Source organism: Phocoena phocoena, chromosome 19 (genome assembly GCF_963924675.1).
Source record: "Phocoena phocoena chromosome 19, mPhoPho1.1, whole genome shotgun sequence".
NCBI lineage: Eukaryota > Metazoa > Chordata > Mammalia > Artiodactyla > Phocoenidae > Phocoena > Phocoena phocoena.
Window position 1 is genome coordinate 54,347,358 of NC_089237.1, and position 21,534 is coordinate 54,368,891.

Below are 21,534 nucleotides of genomic sequence, written 5' to 3' on the forward strand. Positions count from 1 at the left end.
CCAGGATCTCAAAGAGACAGTGGAACAGACCCAAAGCCTGAACATGTATTGCCATTTTGCAAATGGTATTGGGGAGCCCAAGTACATGCCTGTACAATCGTGGGAACTTTTGACCCAGACTCTGGTGGAGGCCCTGGAGAACCACAACAAAGTCAACACAGTGATGGACCTGGTTCTCTTCGAGGACGCGATGCGCCATGTGTAAGTGTGCTTCTCATCGTGCCTTTCCTCAGCTGTCTCCTCTTCCCAGTGTCAGGGGTCTCATTTGGACATTTGATGACACTTTGATGAAACGGGAAAGCAGCTACTGCTTCTGCCATGGAGGTCAAGATGGCGGCTGGTAGAGCAGCAGCTGTGGCTTCTGCCACTGGCGGTAGCCGGGGCAGCATCGTGATGAACTCGGAAGGAACTGGATTTATTTCCTTGTCTGCCATTTAAGTCCTGGGCCTGATCATGGTGACACCAAGGGAAAATGGGAGGTCATAAAATAAGGCACCGAGCAGCTCAGGACCTGCACTCTCAACTCATACTAGTCCAGTGAGATGGAAGGTTTTAAGTGCACATGTTTCACAAATTAACTCTCTTTTTGAGTCTTGCTGCTGTCAAGTGAACCATGGAGAGCAGTCACCAAGCCTCCCAGGTAGTTTATACTCACACGGATGCTAATCCTATACTGTTCTTCATATTCCGCAATCCGAGGTGCATTGACCACCCCTCCTGCCTTCTACAATCTCTCCACCCTGCCCCCTGCTACCCAGAGTCTCCAATAGCAAAATCCACTTTATATTCAACTTCTCTGAACTTCCACACTGATGAATTCTAACTGAAACCTAACTGAACCCTGCATTGAGGAAAGCAGTTTTTTCTTCCCCATTCTATGCACCCCAGGGCCTAGAGAGAGGTACGGACCCTCCTTCTCCCCCACCCCACCCCAGTGACATATTTAAACCATTTCTCCTTTTATCTTTTATGAACCCCAGTTCTTTTGAAGCACAAGTACCTGGACATCCCTACTCATCACCCCTCCTTGTCACTGTCATCTGCTGACATCCCGTTGCTCCCCATCATTTACCACCTACCTCAGTGCTTGGACCACTTTCTCTTCTCAGCCACCCCTTTCTTCATTCCTGGCATCTGTGTGTCACCTGGTCTTTCTGTTCCTTGGCCTCCTTAGCTCCAGCAATGTTCCTTACAACCCACCTCAGCCACTCACTCACGTGTTCCTGCCCTAGGAGTTCCATCATCAATAATAAACCCACATACAAAATCTCCAATTCAAACATTCCACTCATTTGTCTCTTCTACCCCTCCACTAACCTGCTCTAGTTTTTATTCCAGCTATACTTATTTCCCAGTTTTACTGAGATACAATTGACATATAACATTGTATACGTTTAAGGTGTAAAACATAATGATTTGAGTATATATTGCAAATGTTACCACCATAAGGTTAGCTAACAACCATCACCTCAGGTAGTTATTTTCCTTGTTATGAGAGTCTTTCAGATCAACTCTCAAATACACAATAGAGTATTGTTAATTACAGTCATGGTATTGTACATTACATCTCCAGAACTTACTTATCTTATAACTGGAAGTTCCTGCTTTTTGACCCCTTCACCTAATTCCTCCACCCACCTCTGGCAACCACAAATCTGACCTGTTTCTGTGTGTTTGGTTTTATTAGATTCCACATATAAGGCAATAATACAGTATTTACTGTTCTCTGTCTTATTTCACTTAGCATAATGCCCTCAAGGTCCATCCATTTTGTTGCAAATAAATACATTCCAGCTATTCTCACACTTCATCAAGACTTCATTTCATGGAACCACCTACTTTCTCAAACTCCTTTATCCTTCTGTCCACCATGTCTTTACTTTCCTCGACCACCATAGACTCCATCACCCAGTACAAGCTCCCCTAACTTTCCTGTCATTGCATCCATGTGACAAAGCTCTACTCTAGCTAAACCTCACTATCTTCTTTCTCCACACCTGCCCCTAAACATATGGAGATTATTGAAGAAAAACCATCATCATGTTGACTTGATTTTCTTGCGATTGTCAGCCACAAATTTCAAGTGGGCCCTCAACTTTGCTAGAAACCCTCCTCTATGACCCTGGGCAGATTGCTGTCTTCCCCTTTGTGTGATGACTGCATCACACGTTTCTCTCGTCAAGCTTCTAACATCTCTCCCCTCTCTTTATTCCCAATTAATGAGCACAATTTTCCTGAGATAATGAAAGCAGCCAGAAGACAATTCTCTCATCTCTCTGCCATCAGATCGAACAGCCTCTCTGTATCCCACCTGCATCCCACCCACAAGTCCTGCCTTCTGTACTATTTCAGCTAAGGAACCATCCCTGTGCCTACCTGAGGCCAAACCCTCCACGTGTGCCCTGGTTCCCATCTCCTATCACCTTCTCAGTGACTTTACTCCCTCCTGCAATGATCCTTCCCTGCCTCTTCTCTCTCTTCTTTTTTTGGGGGGCTGTGCCTCACCACTTGTGGGATCTTAGTTCCCTGACTAGTGATTGAACCCACACCCTCAGCTCTGAAAGCACCAAGTCCTAACCACTGGACTGCCAGGGAATTCCCTCTCTCCTCTTTTCTCTTTCCTTCTCTTCCCTCTTCCCCATCATCAATTCATTCATTTCTGGATCATACATATCAGCATACAAACATGCCATATTATCATTTATCAAAAAAACAATAAACTATTCCTTGACTCTTATATCTCTTTCACCCCGTACCCCTGTTTCTCAGCTCCTATTCAAAGAAAAACTCATCAGAAGGGTTGCCTTTACTATTCATAATTTCTTGCTTCTCATCTGTTCCTTGATCCATTTCTTACCACTTGAACAAAGAAGTTCTTATCAAAGTCACCACAGACCAACCTCTGGCTAAAGTCGGTTGTCACTGCTGTGTCCTTACCTTATATTATTTGACTCCCCTGCTACATTTGTCATGATTAATCACTCTATTAATTTGTATACAGCCATCGATCCATCCATCCAACACCTATTTATTGATTAGATGGTCTTAGTATGAGTGTAGGGATCTTTGTCTTATTCACTGCTAGATCCCCAATACCTAGGACGGTGTCTGGAACATAGCAGGTACTCAGTAAAATTTCTTAGCACATCATATAGGATAAATGATACAGAGGAAAACAGAAAGGTAAAAGGGATAGAGAGTCCTTGGAAGTAAGTGCAGTCGTAAATAGGGTGGTGAGGGAGGCTTCACCAAGGAGGCGGCATTGGATCTGACATGTGAGACCCGCACTGAACACAGCTCACCACGGGCTGGTGCACGGTGTTCTGCCTGCATCAATTCTCTTGGGCTTCACAAACACCTTGAAGAAAGTCAGGTCTACTATTATCCCTATATTATAAGTAAGGGAACTGATACCCAGAGAGATGAGGGAAGTTGTCCAGCATCACACACACCCCAGGAAGAGGTAAGCCAAAGCCAACACTCATGCAGAGTGTCCGCTCAGGACCATCACACTACAGTGCTTCATACATTCCTCTAATCCAGTGTAAACTCCTTGAACACACAGACTCTCTTGCTCACTGCTGAATCCCCAGTACCTTGGACAGCGTCTGGTGCGTGGTAGATGGTCAGTAATAAGGGTTTTAGGGTGTTTGTTCACTAATCTGGTGAAACTTCAGGGAGTATTTTCCCTCCTCTCTAAGAGCTGCCAGAGCCTGTGTCATAGTCTTGGAATTGAAGAAAATCCTTGTCTTTGCAGGGTAAACGTAATTTGGGAGAATAGCAAGTGATTCAGTCAATGTGGTTTCCAGCATGGGTGATCAAACTGCCTAATACCGTTCTTAGGGAAAAAATAAGACGATGAAAACTGGCTTTTCTCCTGAGGCTCCTAACCAGACTCTGAAGATAGTTTCCAAAGAGAAACCTGAGCTGCATTAGCAATGGCAAAATAACTGGAATAATGAACTGCCTTGAGGGGGACAATTTGGAAGAAGAAAATGTATCTGGATGTATAATTTCCTGTACGTTTGTTTTAAAATATCAATGTCCCATGACTTCCTTCTTGCACTGCCCTTCCCTCCCCTCCCGGGGGCTCCTTGATCCTCTTTGTTGCCTCTACCCGCAGAGAAAGCAGAAGCATTCCCCTCCTATACCGGCAAACGGGATGCCGAACAGCCCGGTGAGAAACACAGGTGACTAAGCTATCGGCGTCACTCCACACAGTGCCCCGACGAGTCTGTACGCGCTCTCCCAGGAGCCCCAAGGGCCAGGCCCAAGTTCTAATCTTCATTCTGCCACTAATTGGCGGTGGTGCTTTGCGAAGGACACAACTTCCCCAAGCCTCAGTTTCCTCCTCCATGACAAGTGCTTCGCACTTACTAAGCGGTCCATGGTGTTAATCTTTATCTTTGCGCCGTTGTTTTCTTTCCCTAAAAGCACCATTTGCTCCCCTACTGACTTCCTTCACCATTTCAGCACATTCTCGTTCTACTTTTTCTGAAAGCTTCACACTAGATCTTTCCCCTTGCTTTTGGCATTATCTCTGTCTACTTTTTCTTTGTTTTTTCATTCCGATGTGTGTTTTTCTGCCTCCTCTTTTTTCTCTTAGAATCGCTTCACGTTTATTAACAAAAAAATGAACTTCAGATGTACTTCTCTTGTGCCCCTTCTTTTGTGCATCTTATTGGTTCTCGTGCATGTGTGTGTGTTTGTGTGTGTGTCTGTGTGTGTGTGTGTGTGTGTGTGTGTGTGTGTGTGTGTGTTTAGTCTTCAATAAGCCAGCTTCCTCCAGCTGTGCTGTGGTACATTTTCAGCTTTTGTTTTTAATCTCCCAGAAACTCAGTAATGGGCTTAACTCTGACTGCCTTGGTTTTCTGGCCCAGAAATCCTTTAGAATATTGATCTTCTTTTTAGATTCTGTAATTTAAATGCAGAGTCCTTTGCCCTCGTCAGAGGTTGTTAATGAATCCCCAGCTGGAATCCAGTGCTGACAGTTGCAGACTTAACCATTCCTTCTTTGGAAACTTCAGCACTAATGATGCATTTCCATTTAGATATTGAATAGCATGGACCATGCTAAGCTGAGTTCAGGCCTTCCAGAATAGAGCTGGGTGTTGGGTGGCCCGCAGAACCTACTTGGACTTCTCCTCCCCCATGCCTGCCTCTCTCCTCAGTAATTCATTCCTGTCCCCTCTTTTTTTGAATCTGAAGAGAGGACCTGGATATCTTAGCACCATATTTTCTCCTTTATCATTGTAGCCAGGCACCATCTCATGTAGACACAAAGCAGATGATTCCTTGCACCTACCTCACCTCAAATGTGATGCTGAGTATCAGGTCTGGGGTGTTCTGCTTACATTTAACAAAAATTTCTTGAATGCCTTTAATGTGCTAGCACTACAGAGAAAACAAGATGAGTGTACATACTCTTCAGATGTCTAGAAACCATGGTTTAATAAGGGAGCAAGAGAAATGTACACCTGTCTGATACAAGACAGAATATCACAACTATATAATTATAAACAAAAAAGTAAAATCATAAAAAGAGCTAAAAGTACTCAGTAAATACCTTCTGAGTATTTAGGGGAATAAAATGTCACTACATAAATTTAGTGACATACAAGCCCTCCACAGCAGCTTCATCACTGGTTATGTTATCCCCGAATACACTGGCTTAACTTGCACATTCGACTAGCACAGTCTAACATATTCTCATCCTCCAGTATCATAGAGTCAATTTTTGATCACTTCTACCCGAGAAGAAATTGATGCCACCATTCTGGGGGCCAATTTTTCAGTATTTATCGAAAGTCGTGAAAAGTGTCTTACTAGGAACTTACCCTGCGGCCATAATTAGACCTATAAACCCAGGTCCCTCCTGTCAGCATCACACATGCCCTCCAATCCTGCCTGGCTGCCTTGGGCTCTTCCTCCACCACCACTGCTTCACCAGAGGCTTTGGCTTAAAGCAGAACAGGGCGACCTCAGTCCACTCAAGCAAGAGGTGAGGCGAGGTTTGGGGACAATTTAACGCCCTCTTCCCAAGCTCAGCCCAGGATGTGCCTGCAAGGAGGGCTCCAGTCCTCACCCGGACCGTTATGCCTGCTCCTCACGGAGGGAAGTCTGATCAAAGCCTGTGCCTCTGCTTCCCTCCCTCAGCTGCCACATCAATCGCATCTTGGAGTGCCCGCGGGGAAACGCTCTGCTGGTTGGCGTAGGGGGGAGTGGCAAGCAGAGTCTGACAAGGCTCGCGGCTTTCATCAGCTCCATGGATGTATTCCAGATCACGCTGCGGAGAGGCTACCAAATTCCTGACTTCAAGGTAGGGGGCCGGGCAGCTGCGGGGGGGAGGCTCTGTCTCTCCCCAACTGCCCACGACTCCCTGTCACCCTGCATTAGCTCTTCAGCTCCCTCGCCCAGAATCTCCCCTTAATCATCTGTCCACCTTCTTCTTAGACTTTGGGCTGGTGACTGGAGGTGCTTAGACCCTGAGAACACCAACCTTCCCAAGGTCTGCATCTGGGAGACCTCAGCTGCTTTAGGTGCATCTGTAGAGCCTCAGCTCTCACCCAAATCGGAAGCACATCTACATCAAATTCAGCACACAGCTCTCCAGCGGCCCTAGCAGACAGAAGGAATACTGCCCGAGTTTTATAAGAATTGCATATATTAAAGGATGGGTTCAGTAACCACCAGCCGCTGGGACCTTCAGTGACATGAAGAGACGTAAGGCACTTAGGAGCCACGGTGCACGCCCTGAAAGTGGAGAAAGGCATTAAATATGACCCTCAGAAGTCACTTTGTCCAGCCCCCTGTTTTGATCCATGGCCAACAATAGAGGCCCAGTAGGGAGTCATGAGGTCATTTCCATCAAGATGCTGCTCTTGCTGTCCCTGGGAGAATTCCAGCCTGCAGAGAGCCAGACCCGCCCACCCGACTTCATAATCTCTCCGCTGGTCCGGCTCACTGCTGCTCTGAAACCACAGCTCAGCCTCTTGCGATTGGCCGCATCTAAGGTCATACTCCACGTTCACATCAGGTCAATCTTTAGTGCTTCCAAAAAAGAAAAGACAAGATAGTGCTCGTGAGAATCATGCATTTACATAATGATCTAAGACACTGGTTCTCAACCTTGGCCATGTACTGGAATCCCCTTCAAATAATAGTGATGCCTGCATCCCACCCCCGAGAAATCCTGACTTAACTGTTCTGGGGATTGGCCTGGGCATCAGGACAGTTGAAAGTAACCTGGGTGATTCTAAGGAGAGCTGGGAAACACTGTCTTAAGTGATTCTGTAAATGCGTTGGTTGAGAACCACTGATCTAAAAGGAAGTTTATTAATGTCAAAGGGGAATTATTTGGACACAAAGGAAGCTCCGCTATAAGGAAATGTATGAGGCTGATATAGAATGAGCTTTGAGTTGTGTGAGAGAGAGATGACTAAGATTACGGACCAATGGCTGAGCTTTGGGAAAGGGATGCATCAAAGGAGCCAAGAGTGACCAAGCTGGAAAAATTCAGGGCCTGGCATCCTAGCCCCAAACTTCATCTACCTATAGTTTTGAATGGATGTAAGTTCCTACCAAATGATTGTGTGTGCGTATGTGTGAGTGTGTGTGTGTACGTTCCCCAATATATTGTTTAACAGCAAAAGTCTTTGCTGGAGCTAGCCATAAGGACATAAGACTCTGCTACTATATGATATATTCATCCCCTAGGCCAGGAGGCCCAAGTACATGACTCTTCTGTCAGGACCAAGAGCAATCACTTGCCTCCCGGGGCAAGCCATTCATTTGTATGATGATATAAGTAACACAGATGAACAGGGGAACATCTCTGTCCTTTGGAAAGCTGTTACCTGTTTGCACAAAGCAGGAGCTCTAGAAGCTAATTCAGGAGCCACAGTGGTTGTATGAATTAAAGCTCATCATTATTTATTCTACTTGCCCACCTCTATTGGGATCGAGGCCTGGGAATGAGGCATATTTTCCGGCCTGTGAGTGCAAGATAGCACTCCTCCCTCCCTCCCATTGCTGGTCTCTTATCAGGAAAGCCCTCTTCTCAGAGATCTCTGACATTGTTTCTGCAGGCGGACCTGGCCAGCTTGTGCCTGAAAGCCGGGGTAAAGAATCTCAGCACCGTGTTTCTCATGACAGACGCCCAAGTAGCTGATGAGAAGTTCCTTGTGCTCATTAATGACCTCTTGGCATCTGGTAAGAGACTCTCTGCACTTGAATGTCTCTAACCAATTCCTGCTGGAGTTGGAGTCATTCCAAGGTGGAGATTTTGTTCTAGGTCAGAAGAGTGAGGTCATAGAAATGAGGGAGAAAACTGACACAGCGGAGAACTGGTTCATCAAGGTCCTTCTAGGATTGCTGCTGGGCCTGCTGTCTTTTATTCTCCTTACATGCAAAACAGATAGTAGTCTTATGACTTTCTTAGTGGGACTAGATATGACAATAGGGGGAAAGTAGGTTAGGGCCTGCAGATCTGCTGAGTCCAAAGAGCAGGTGCTGTTCCCTCCCCACACCCAAGACGGAGAGAAACTGGGATGTGTTCAGTATTTCAGGGAGGGAAGGCATTAGCAGCAAGATACACACACAGAGTACCTGCACACACACAACTTACCCAAGAGGGCAAGGTTAGGTTGCCAATTTAATTAATCAAGGATTCAGAACTTTATGAATTTTTCTTAGATTACAAAGAACGTGACAACGGCTGTCTCAACTTCCCTGTGACACTATCAGTGCAAGACAGGACTTCAGTGGAAAGTTCAGTTCTTGATACTTTGCTGCCCTTATTTTTTTAGGGATTCAGGACTTATGCCAACCATTCTAGAAAAAAAAGTTTAAGTATACACATATATGTATATACATATATGTATATATAAATATACATAAACATACACAAGAGATAATATATATGTATATATACCCAAGAAGATAAAACAATATAGTATAAAAATTATGCATTTTCAGAAATTTGGGATGTATGTATATTTATATTAATTAAAAGGAGAATATGATTTCCTGACTCTTAACCCAGATTTAGCATCTATAAAACCACCTCTTATCTGGGCTAATAGTCAGTGCACAGATGTTCTGAACAAAATTTCTGCTTCCAGATTTCCATTTCAGAAAGCCTGTTTCTCTACAGTTCACCTCCTGGCTCTCTGACTAAATCCTCTTTAGTTTATAAAGTCAAAGGACCGTGATCACAATATACTTCTCCAAAGTGTATTCCATGTCATATATATTTCAGGATGGCTCTTTCCATGCAATCTCTAGGAACTTTACTGCTTCAGAATCGTTGACTGCTTCAAACTTTGTGCCCTTGTACCCCAGGCCATTTTACTATCACTTCCATGACGAGCCACTGGTCTTTGGTCCAGACCATGCACTAGCAGGCTCTGTGAGCAACCTTCAACTTCCTCCTGATAAGGACCAGAGTCGCATCAGGTTGGGACTGATGGCTCCACCCATAACACTGATCCCATACTCTCATTCCTTTCCCAACCTGCCCTATTTAAGTTAGTTTCATATCCAGGAATTTGCCTACTAACTCTTATACCTTTTCCCCTCCAATCCAACAAATTGTCCTTTTCTTAAATACTGTCTTTTTAACATCCCACCACCTTCTACAACAGTATTTCACCTACAACACTGCCTCACCTTTTGTTATTTTACCAAATAATGAGAGACGGGTCCAACTGTCCTCCCACCCTGAAGCTGCGCCCTAAAGTCTAATTTCTAAAACAATCAAAAAAGGTAAAATTGTGCTTCCAAAGACTTATAGCTTTGGAGATGCCAGGCATGTTGCCAGCCTCACCCTGTATCTTATTTGGCTCCAATCCAGCCAGGTCACCTTCTCCTATAATGACGTCTGAGACACAAACGATGTTACACTTTTACCAATTGAAATTTTATTCCTCAATTAAGTATTTTTAATTTTTCATTTAGAAAACAACTTGTTTCAAGTTCAGATGAATTTTTGAAGCCCTGCCCAGTGAAAACTTAATGCAATCAGTGTGCTTCAAAGTCATGGAATTTCAAACTCACATTTTTAAGGCTTCTATACAAAAACAGGATTTACACACACATGTTAAAATGGAGCTACAATTAAAAGTAATACTTTTCTAATCTTCATCCCTTTTATCTTAACCATTTTGACAGGGAGAATTGAGCATATCTGAGTTCTAATTTTCCCTGTCAGATAATTTCTGGCTAGAAATTAACTGACTGCCAGTCCAGGCAGAGCTACAGAGATTCCTCAGAGCCTCCCCATCCACTTAGTTTTTCAATTTTATGGGGTGGTGCAATCACTGCATTCTTGGATAACACAGTAGAGACTAGGAAACTATACATTGGGCTACCTTGTCATTAGCTCATCCCTCTCTAGTCATCTACAAATCCTATTAGGTTGAAGATAAGGTACAGTGAGCGAATTCCACTGATTCAACACTCCCCCAATACATCTTCCTCAGTGACCTCATGATCTCGTGCCATAGGCTCTCTGCTTTCCTCCCACACTTCTTTAGCTCATTGATTCATCCCTTGGTTTCCTGACACCATTTCCAGAATCAAACTGTATTGGTAATTCAGCACATAAATCCCACCTCTGACACCACCCAAACATTTCAGAACCCATCATTATGCCACTTGCATCTCAGATTGGTTACAGACTGACAGTAAGAAATCCTCCACTCAAAAAATTAAATCAAGTTTCTTAGCAAAAGCAACATAATTGTATAAGAAGCAGGGTGGCCACCTAAATCAGAGTGAATGAAGCCTATCTTTCAGTCACTTCCTTTGGCTACCAGAGTCCTTAATGGGGCTCATGAAGCTTCTGGTGAAACTATGCATGAAATGTTGGCCCTTGCTGAGTCTGAAAAGTTCAATTCTTGCTATGTCCTTGTTGCCCTGTATAATAATTCCTGAAGAATGTACACTGGCCATCAAAAGCAGGTATTTAAAAACTCTCACAAAATTTGTTCTCTCTTGGTCCTCCTTCAACCAAACTCAGCATCAGCACGGGCCCATCCTAATCTAAAGGGAGAAAATAGAATCCTTTCCTGGTTTTTTGGTACAGCACACCTGCCTCCAGGTTTCCAGCATTCCAGAAAGCCCATTTTACTGCAGTCCCAGCTAAGAAGAACTAGTCTGCTCCAGGTGTGGTGTCTTTTCCTCTCCTTACTCTGCCAGATTTCATACTTCATTTTACTTTGGGATCTTATGTTGGGATTTCCTTTTTGCTTTTCAAAAGGCTTAATTGTTCACTCCAAAATTAATATTTCTCTTCCCTGGCTCAGACTAGATCACTTTGCATCTATTTGTGTATTCAAAACCATTTATTAAGCTTCCATGTTCCAGTCAGTAACCTCTATGTGGTCTATTGGAATAGTTGATAACCAACTGAGTCCCCTCTCTTGTAAAGCCATATGCCTCTCCATCTCTGAAACAGACTGTCCTTATTACATTTGGGCCAAATCTCCTCTTGGAATGTAAAACATGAAAAGATCCTCTCATCTTCCAGGTGCTTTAGGATTAGATGCAGGATTGACGTGTTAGTGATCTGTACACATCACATGAGAATGTGGAGTCTGGAAATATTTGTAACAGTCTTGGCATTGGATTGTTCTCCTCCCATGAGCATCTAGAACTGGATTCCCTGATAGGCCATCTATGCTTTACACAAGTTATGTTCTGGCCCAGTTTCCCTGAAAGGAAAAAAGACAAAGTGGCAAAAGAGATGTGGCAAAGATGGCAAAGACGACAAAAGAGAAGCCATTAAGCATGCATCAGACCTCCTAAGCATACTTTGTGGTCTCAGCGGATCTGTTTACCTCATGCGTCCCCAAACCATAAACCATGGAAATTTAAACCAGCACCTGGTTGCTTCCAGCTGCCACACAGACATGCCCAGAGCGTAATGCAAAAGGATGCTTGAGTAACAGCTTTGCGTTTCTTCCTGTGGTACTAAATTCTCATACAAGTTACTTGAGACTATGTGTCTGTGCATTCTCCTACATTACTAACCTCTCCCTCCCTCCTCTCCCTCATCACCTATGTCCAAGAGATAATCGGTTGCCACCAATTTTACCCCCTAACTATTTCTGAATCCGTTCTTCTCTGTCATGACTACCACTGATCTTTTCATCTTTTGCTTCAACAAATGCAGACACTTCTTTTTTTTTTTATTTTATTGAAGTATAGCTGATTTACAGCGTTGTGTTAATTACTGCCATACAGCAAAGTGATCCAGTTATATATATCCTTTTTTACATATGTTCTTTTCCATTATGGCTTATCATAGGATATTGAATATAGTTCTCTGTGCTATAGAATAGGACCTTGTTGTTTATCCATTCTACATATAAAAGCTTACATTGCAGACACTTAACTCACCTCCCTACCTCTCAGGGAGGCCCACCCCCATCCATTCCCCTCACTGCTTCCAAAAAGGTCCATCAAACTATAATTCCTTCATCAGTTCCTAAGTGAATGCACGATAAGCTGTTTTGTACAGAAAAAAAAAACAAACAAAAAAAAACAGCTGCCTTGGACCTGCATCCTTCCTTCCTCACTAGCTTACCTCCCCATTATGATCTAGTAATTCCCACCTCCTTGAAATAACACACTGGACTGCCTCCTGACACCCTTACTGGCTCGCGCCGTTCCTTTTGAACCTCATGCCCTCTCCTTCTTTCTCTGGATTAACTTCTACCCATAGTACAAGACTTATCTTGGATGTTATCTCTCTGGGAAATCTTCACTAATCCACTGTCACCACGAGGAATGAGAAACATCCCTCTGTGTTTCTCTAACATTCAGTGGCTGCACACACCACCATTGTACTGAAACGACATTGTAAACTTATGAAAGGTAGAGACCGTGTTGTCTGTTGTTGGTTCATTTCTTGTTATGAAATAATCCAGAGGTACAAAAGATAAGGATTAAATACCTACTGCCCAGCTTAGGAAATAAAACAACACTGATATAATTATAACCCTCTGTAAAGACTGTGTTATTTTCACCATTTACATTGTCAGCACTGAACGCATCCCCTGGCCCATAATTAGCATTCAAGAGGTATTCGTTGAACCAAGGTGTGTAATATCATGAGAAAGATGTGTCATCTTACATATTAGATATTACTGTTGAACACGTGCTTTGAGAAAGTTTCCAGCCATGCAGAGAGAGGGCCAGGGGTCCTGAGATAGTCACCACACTCCCTGTTTTTTCTCCCTTGAGACCAGGGAAATGTTTCTGAAAGATGTTATTCCTGGGTGGGGTCAAAGCCCTTAAGCCATTGTGATGCTAACTGGTTCGTGCAGAATAACCCTCAGCTTTGCCTTTTTTATTACCAAGCTCCAGCTAACGAAACCATCTTAAATTATCTCAAAGCACTGTGGCCTCTGAGAGCCCCAGACCACACAGAGAAGATGATGATGAGTCTGACTTGCAAAATATCAGGACATGTTAAGGACTGCAAGAAGCCATTCTGCACTAGGCAGCAGAAATAGGGCTTCCCAACTTTAGGTCACAAGGGGAAACTCTTCAAATATTTAAATAGCCTCTGCCTCTGTTCACATCACAAAATCCCCTCTGGCACTTCAGTCTCCTGCTTTCAGCATGACTACCTACATCGCACAGTAAGTGACGGAAATGTTGTCAGGAGAAATTGGAGGAACAAACCTGGAAATGCAAACTTTGCTCCCAATTCAGAAGTGATCGTCTTCCTAAGGGATCTTGGGAATTGTGTGACAAATACCCCCATCTTAAGAACTTAGAAAAAGGCTCTAGAAGGCCTGGATGTTTTCAATATCTTGGCACTTAAAGGTATCATATAAACTAGGGCGAGCACACTTTTTCTATAAAGGGTCAGAAGGTAAATATTTTCAGCTTTGCAGGCCATACAGCCTCTGTCACAACTACTCAGTTCTGTCATTGTATTGGACAAATAGCCATAGACAATATCTAAATGAATGAGTGTAGCTGTGACCAGTAAAACTTTATTTATGGACAACAAAATTTGAATGTCATGTAATTTTCATGTGTCATTAAATAGTATTATTTTAATTTTTTCAACCATTAAAAGTTGTAAAATCCATGCTTCGCTTGCAGGCAGAGATAGAGGGCCAGATTTAGCCTATAGATCATACTTTGCCTCCTCAAAGGACATAAATCCTACATATTTCAAAAAATAGAAAGGTGAAGAATGCAGACTCTATTATTACAAATATTCTAAGACCAAAGGGAATTCAGGTTCTCACTCTCTAACGTACTTATAGATGAGAAAATGCAGATTATCAGAGGGGCAAAGGAGAAAGGAATTCAGACCACTGCAGGCAGTCAGCCCCAGAAGTATGAGTGTGGCTCACATCAATTCCATTTGAGTATTTCTCTTTTTAAAACTTCCCTGAACTCCTTAACTCCCAACACGTGCTAAATATCATTTCATTTTTCTAGCTGTTTTCTCTGACCCCCTATTTTTATCAAATAAGGCTAAAATGGATTCTTCCACTAGTAAGACCTTGATTTTGACAAGTTTATAGCACTGGCTATTTTGTATGCATGCTATGAAATAATGAATGGAAATTAAATCAAGTTTGTCCAATTAAGGGAAGAAAGTAAATGATCGTTTTCATGATAATTCATTTTTTTCATTTTTCCCATTTAAATAATTAAGTTTAATTAGTATAAAACTCTAACCCAGCTCTTGGCTGGATTAGTGTTGTCAGACTGTGAAGGCCAGAAATCTGTTGGAAAGTTGAGTTTCCTCCAGATACAGTAGTTCCAGGAAGTGCAGCAGCCTCAGTGGTGAAAAGAATCACAATTCCCATCACTCAGATTAGTTAGAGGCCATTTGCCAAACCACCCACCTTGGAGGACCTCACCCAAGTCCACAGGAAACAGAACAGGTAGTGGCTCCAGTGGCTTCTTCCCGCTCTAACATTTCTACGATGCTAACATTTCTTTGTTGGTTATGGAGGAAGGAAGAAGCACGCAGGTGTGCAGAACTTCAAAGGGGAGCTTGTATATGACTTCAGGTCCACGTAGCTTCAACACCTACCTAAAGCCTTGTCCTGGAAATAGGAAAGAGCTTTTCTGATAGCCATAGAATATCCTGGAGTGAACCACATTCATCTTTACCTCCTATCCAGTGTTCCAGGATTTAACTGCACCAGTGCTTCCTTCATTCTTACATCCCTTAAGCTCATTTCTCTCCTTGAGAAAACTTAATGCCATTCACTATCGGCCTCACAACCACCTTTATAGCTCCCAGTCTGTCTGCATTTCTTTGCAGTTTTCTTCATTCTTCCTTTCCAAGGCCAACTCTTCCATGTGAGCTAGGGGCCCACCAGCTGGTTCTTAATTCAGAATTTTGCTCTATTCTATCCTGTCTTTCAATTTCTGACTCTCCCTCACAGTTTTCACATTCTCACCACCCACATTTACTTTTTCCTTTTATGTTTTTCTATATTTGTTTACAAAACATGTTTGGAAACAGAAAGCAATAAAACAAACACCCATGCAATTATGAACAATGTTGCAAAATAGAAACATCTGATGTGTGCAAGCAGAGTTGCTTTACAACAGGTGCCCAAAATGTAGATTGTTAAATTGTCTGGTATGTGCATTTCAAGTTTACTAAAAAGTGCCTGTTGCCCTCCCGAGTAGTTGTACAGATTTATTCTCTGCTTGAATACCTGTTTCCTCCTAACCTCACCAACACTTGGTTTATCTGACATACCAGTTTTTACCAAAGGATATAAAATGGAATCTCATTTTTGTCCTTTCCCTTCTTACCTGTGACACTGGAGCATCTTTTCAAGTGTTTATTGGCTATTCACCTTATGTTAGTTGCCTTTTTATACAGTTTGCCCTTTTGCTCTTCGGTTCTTTCTTTTTCTTATGGATTTGTAAGAGTCCTTTGTATATTCTGGATACTAACCCTTTGTTCATCATGTAGGTCATAAATGTCTTTTTTGAAGTCTGTATCTGAATTTTGTCATGCTGGTTTCGTTTAAATTTTGTAAAACTTAGTCTTTTTATGTCTCGTGCTTTTTGTGCTCTATTTCAGAAATTGTGTCCTATCCAACACCGTAAAAATAATCTTTTGTATTTTATCTATAAAATATTACTGTTTCATATTCATGTCTTTAATCCACCTAGAATGTATTTTTGCTTGGTATTCTAATTTTATTTTTTGATATTAGTATTGAATTATCCTAACATCACTTATTGATTTGTTCATCCTTTTTTAGCATACTGATTTTGAATATGAATTTCCTGTTTACATCTGGGTCCGTTTCTAGGTGTTTCACTCATTGTTCTATTTATTTACCCAAGTACCAGTTTCACATTGTTTTAACTAACATAGCTTTATAAGGAGACTTGATTTCTGATAGAACAAATCCTTTCTTCCCGTTCTTCACAGTATCATTGCCATTCCTTACCCTTTGCTCTTCCATATAAATTTTAGAATATGATTGTCAGGATTGAAAAAGAAACCCATTTGATTTTGGGGGGGGGGGAATTGCATCTTTGTGATACTGGTAATACTGAGTCATCCACCCATGAGCAGAGTAGTTCTCTCCATTTATTTTGGATTTTATTTATGCCCTTCAGTAATGTTATAGTTTTTACATCAAGATCTTGCACATCTTTTTATATATTTATTACTGCCTGTCTTATAGTTTTTGCTGGTATTCTAAATACCTTTTGCTGGTATTCTAAATAAAATAACTCTTTTTTTCGCTGAAGTACAAAAGTGCCATTTTATTTCCAATATTGATTTTGTATCCAGCAAGCTTGTTGTTTAACACACTTATGAGTTCTGATTGTTTATGTGTATATTCTCTTAGATTTCCTATTTAGAAAATCAGATTTTGATGATAATAGTTTTATTATTTCCTTAACTATCCATATAAATTTTATTTCTTTTCCTTGACTTGTTAGCTAGGACATTTGTATAATGTTGACTAGAAAACATGAATAGCAGTCATGCTTGTCTTGTTCTTAATTCAAAAGAGAATATTTTAGTATTTCACTGGTAAACAGATATGATGTTTGCTTTGGGTCTGCGGCAAATACCTATGATCTGGTTAAAAGAAATCTCAAACTAAATTTTCAGAAATTTTGTGCAGCTGTTTTGACGGTCGTATCGTTTTACTTCTTTAATCCATTAATGTAGTGAATTATTCTCATAGATTTTTCTAATATTTAACCATCCTTGCATTTCCAAGATAAACTCTAATTGGTCATCATATTTTTATATATTTAGTGGAGATTTTTAAAGATTTTTTCCATTATATACTGCCTCATTAATATGCTAGTTTATCTAACTTTCAGAACTTTGCCAATCTGGTAAAAAATAATAATTAAGGATCTGTGCTCCGATTCTTCCCAGGAGAGATCCCAGATCTCTACTCTGACGATGAGGTTGAAAACATCATAAGCAATGTGAGGAACGAAGTCAAGACCCAAGGTCTTGTTGACAACAGAGAGAACTGCTGGAAGTTCTTTATAGAGCGGGTCCGACGACAACTGAAGGTACAAGGATTCTCTGCCTGGGGTAGACAGGACCAGAGATGGCCCATGGGAACCTCTATGGATATTTTGGACACAATAAGCTGTACTTATTGATTGTCTTGGGAGTGAGTGGTTAGGGTGCAAGGCCCTTCTCAGCCTGAGCAGCTGTGCAAGGATGCCCTTCTCACATGCTTCAAGGGCAGTGGCGTCCCTCTTGCCTCCTGAAGTCCCAGCATTTCTAATCCCTTGGCTGGAAGGGCTGCCTAGCATTTACGGACTTTTGTCTCTGTTGACATGCTTCCCAATTTCCTGGGAAATGAAGAATCCAGGGCCATGTCTGTCTCTCTGTAAGTACATCTTGGATACCTTCTTGGTTCCCCCCACCCTTCTGCCTTCTCAGGTGACTCTCTGTTTCTCCCCGGTGGGGACCAAGCTGAGGGTCCGCAGCAGGAAGTTCCCCGCCTCCATGAACTGCACAGCCATCGACTGGTTCCATGAGTGGCCGCAGCAAGCCCTGGAGTCCGTCAGCTTCCGCTTCCTGCAGAACACGGAGGACATTGAGGTGAGAGGGCAAAGGACACACCCCTCAAGCTCCTCTCCACCTCTGGGTACAAGGAACCCCACATCCGGCAACTCCGGGTTGTTGGAGCACAGCTTTCCATGTGGTGAAGCAACAAACCGGGTGGGCAGTCACCTGCCGTCTTCATGGCCAGATGACCTCTTTATTTCCTGCCCTTTGATTCTAGCCCACAGTCAAGCCATCGATTAGCAAGTTCATGGCTTTTGTCCACACAAGTGTCAACCACACCTCCCAGTCCTATCTGAGCAATGAGCAGCGCTACAACTACACAACCCCCAAATCATTCCTGGAGTTCATCAGACTCTACCAGAGCCTGCTGTGCAGGAACAGAAGGGAGCTCAAGTCCAAGATGGAGCGGCTGGAGAACGGGCTGCTGAAGCTCCACAGCACCTCCGCCCAGGTGAGCGACGTCCTTCCAGTCCTCCTGCCTTCGGGGGGCTCGAAGGTAGTGGGGGCGACCCCTTTCCAGAGGACTGGAGGACCACAGTCACGGTCTGTCAACCACACACTGCTCTCCAGAGGCCCCGATGCCATCAGGACAGTGCCGGCGATACCCAAACAGCTTTATCAGAGGTCCGGGTTCTTGCTGAACTCATCCAAAAGAGTTTGGGCAAGGTACACAAAACACAAAGGAAAACACACACACACACACTGAGGAGCAAAGAGAGCAAAGAAGCAGTTTATTCAGTGCAGAAGTGAAAGTTACACACTCAAGAGTTCGGGCATCCTCACAGTGAGGGGCCCGCCACAGGGTTTTTTTTGTTTTGTTTTGTTTTTTGCGGTACACGGGCCTCTCACTGTTGTGGCCTCTCCCGTTGCGGAGCACGGGTTCCAGACGCGCAGGCTCAGCGGCCATGGCTCACGGGCCCAGCCGCTCCGCGGCATGTGGGATCTTCCCGGACCGGGGCACGAACCCGTGTCCCCTGCATCGGCAGGCGGACTCTCAACAACTGCGCCACCAGGGAAGCCCGCCACAGGGTTTTTTGATCCTCCTTTTATCCTATTTTTAGCCCTTTGAATGGGTGGGGTCTTTTTGATTAAGGATGGAATATTCATTGGGGGAGGGTTGAAGTGTGGCCTGGATGGCACCAGGTTGCATCAACTCCCGGTCCTGCCCATTCGTCTCCTGAAGCCACAATACATGCACTCTAAGAGCTGTTTTCCCTTAAATTCTACCTTACTAGTCAAGCGCCACATGTGAAAGGTCGTACAGAGTCATCAGCAACCTGTGCATTTTTGTTGCGCATGGTCTGCAGTTTTCATGGTCAGAGTTTCTTGTTCGGATGCTACAGTTTCTGTTTTAGATGCCATTCCTCCATGCATCATGGCCTCATTAAAAAGCAAACCAAGGAGGTGATATTGCCCTCTGCCTAAGGCCCGGCCCTGTCTTTCCTGCCTCACCAGAAGCCCAGCCGAGTTCTCCAGTGGAAGTGCACATCCCCAGCTGCAGTTTGGCGCTTCCTCTCACTGGTACAGGAATCCCCTGAATCTCCTCTTCTCTCTTTCTGTTTATCACCTCTTCCTTTTCCTCTACTTTCTTTTCCTCTCCAACACATAGTCCTTTCATCATCAAAACCCGAAGAGATGAATGGCTGGGAGAAATGGTTGCAGGGTTATACCAATTTTCTTATGTTTCTTGTGTCTTACAGTGTAATCTGTCAAAGAGCCATTGGAATCTAATTTCTTAAACAAATCCTGTCTCATATCATGCGTTCCCTCAAATGTTCCTAAGTGGTTGGCCATCAGAAGGCCCCTGTTGTCTTGTCCTTGTTTTGTTTTTCTGCTTACTCTTCCAAATGGAACGAATCTATTTCAGTTAATTTACTGTCCTTCCCTTGAGAGCTGGGGACAGCTCTAGCACCTTCTCTTCCCTGCTCATGCTCATCAAATATTGCTGGTCCCTCAATGGCCCCTTTTGTGCTCTGCTTACCAGCCGCAGAGCCGGCCTCTCATTAAGGCAATGAAATTTCATGCATTTGCACAATTAAACTAAAATTGTAATCAATTTAATTCTTGGGCATCGCATGTTCCTCTAGATTTCTAAGCCTTTCATTTACTGTCACTTTCTCAGAGCTCTGCCTTTGGAATAGCTCTATTGAACTTCCTCCTTCTGACTTGCCCTTTCTCCCTACTTCAGTTTCTTGATTCATAGACGTAATGTATCTAAAGGATTTCAGTTCACTTAGTGGGATGCAATGAGCCCTTGCAATCTATACACATGGAATTTCTTCTGCTCGGGAAATTTTTCTTCTATTATCAGCTTTTGCTCATCTGGTCGGGCCTCTCCTCCAGGAGCAATGATGAACTAGACGGGTTCCTTGTGCTCCATATCTGTTATCTGCTCCCTCATTGCTTTCCATCCCTTTGGCCTTTTCCTCTACATTCTAGGAGAACTTTTCAAGTTTATCCTCAACAATACTAATCTAATCGTGGGCAATATTGCTTCTGCTTCTTAGGCTTCCAGTGAAGACTTTAACTACACTATTACATTTTCGATATCCCCACAGACCTTCCTCATCTCATCCTTTTCCCTTTCCAACGTTGCTTTTTTATTTCAGCCTATTTTTCTGCAACTATATCACAGAAACCGTTCTACCGATGATGCCGAATAGCTTTTCTGATATCTTTTCTAGATCCAGTAATGGGTCATTTTCAGAGCTGCTTTGCTCATCATAGTCTTCTAGATGCTATTCCTTTCTTTGTCCTGTATTCATATAAAGACATTTTTTTTCCTTTGTTTACCTCCCGGCATGGTGAGATCTGTTCAAACTCGATGTTTGTCAACAAATCGTATGTGACAATTATCTGTGATGCTACTCTCTTTCCATTAGTGTCATGACCAAACCCCCTTCTTAGAGCTACAGTTCAGAGCAGGTTGAGATACATAGATCCCAGTCCAGGCCCTAGCAGCTTACCTGGTGCCCACCTTTGTCGGAGAAAGGTAGCATCTTCTTGCCCCAATCCCTTTCTTGTTCTCTCAATCTCTGAACGTCTAGAAAACAGCAAAAGATAGAATCCCAGAATGCAGTACTACCAGGTTTATTTTTTACCATCTCTCAGCTCTTCCTCTTCCTGTCTACCCCAACCTACAGTGCCCTCAGAACATTCTGTATCCCCACCAGCCCCTGTTCTACCTCCTACCCATTTATCCTCTGGGAATTGCTGGTCAGTCTGTGCAAAGGACAATTGCTGGGGAGCAAACAATGGGAAGGGTGCTCTGACACTCACAGAGCAGTGTCCAGTATTCTGTCTTGTACAGACCCTGGGGCTTTGGGCAGACAATGAAGGGAGTCTGTTTTCCTGTTTTTGGCAATCTCTGTTTAACAAGGAGAAGCCCAGTTATACCGTGAGGTGAATCCAGCTCTATTTGCAGTAGTCGGTGGAGAACCCTCCCGAGTCCTGGCATCAGTCTGTTTCTTCTC

At 43.2% G+C, this 21,534-nt stretch overlaps 1 protein-coding gene across 1 annotated transcript in view; it reads left to right on the forward strand.

The window, feature by feature from the left end:
- DNAH9 (dynein axonemal heavy chain 9) overlaps nucleotides 1–21,534 on the forward strand; it is a 300,462-nt gene that overhangs the window by 178,869 nt on the left and 100,059 nt on the right. Inside the window, 6 exon segments of the mRNA XM_065896659.1 lie at nucleotides 5–201; nucleotides 6,157–6,319; nucleotides 8,088–8,211; nucleotides 17,411–17,553; nucleotides 17,933–18,094; nucleotides 18,279–18,512. Of these exon segments, the coding sequence (XP_065752731.1) occupies nucleotides 5–201; nucleotides 6,157–6,319; nucleotides 8,088–8,211; nucleotides 17,411–17,553; nucleotides 17,933–18,094; nucleotides 18,279–18,512 (1,023 nt within the window).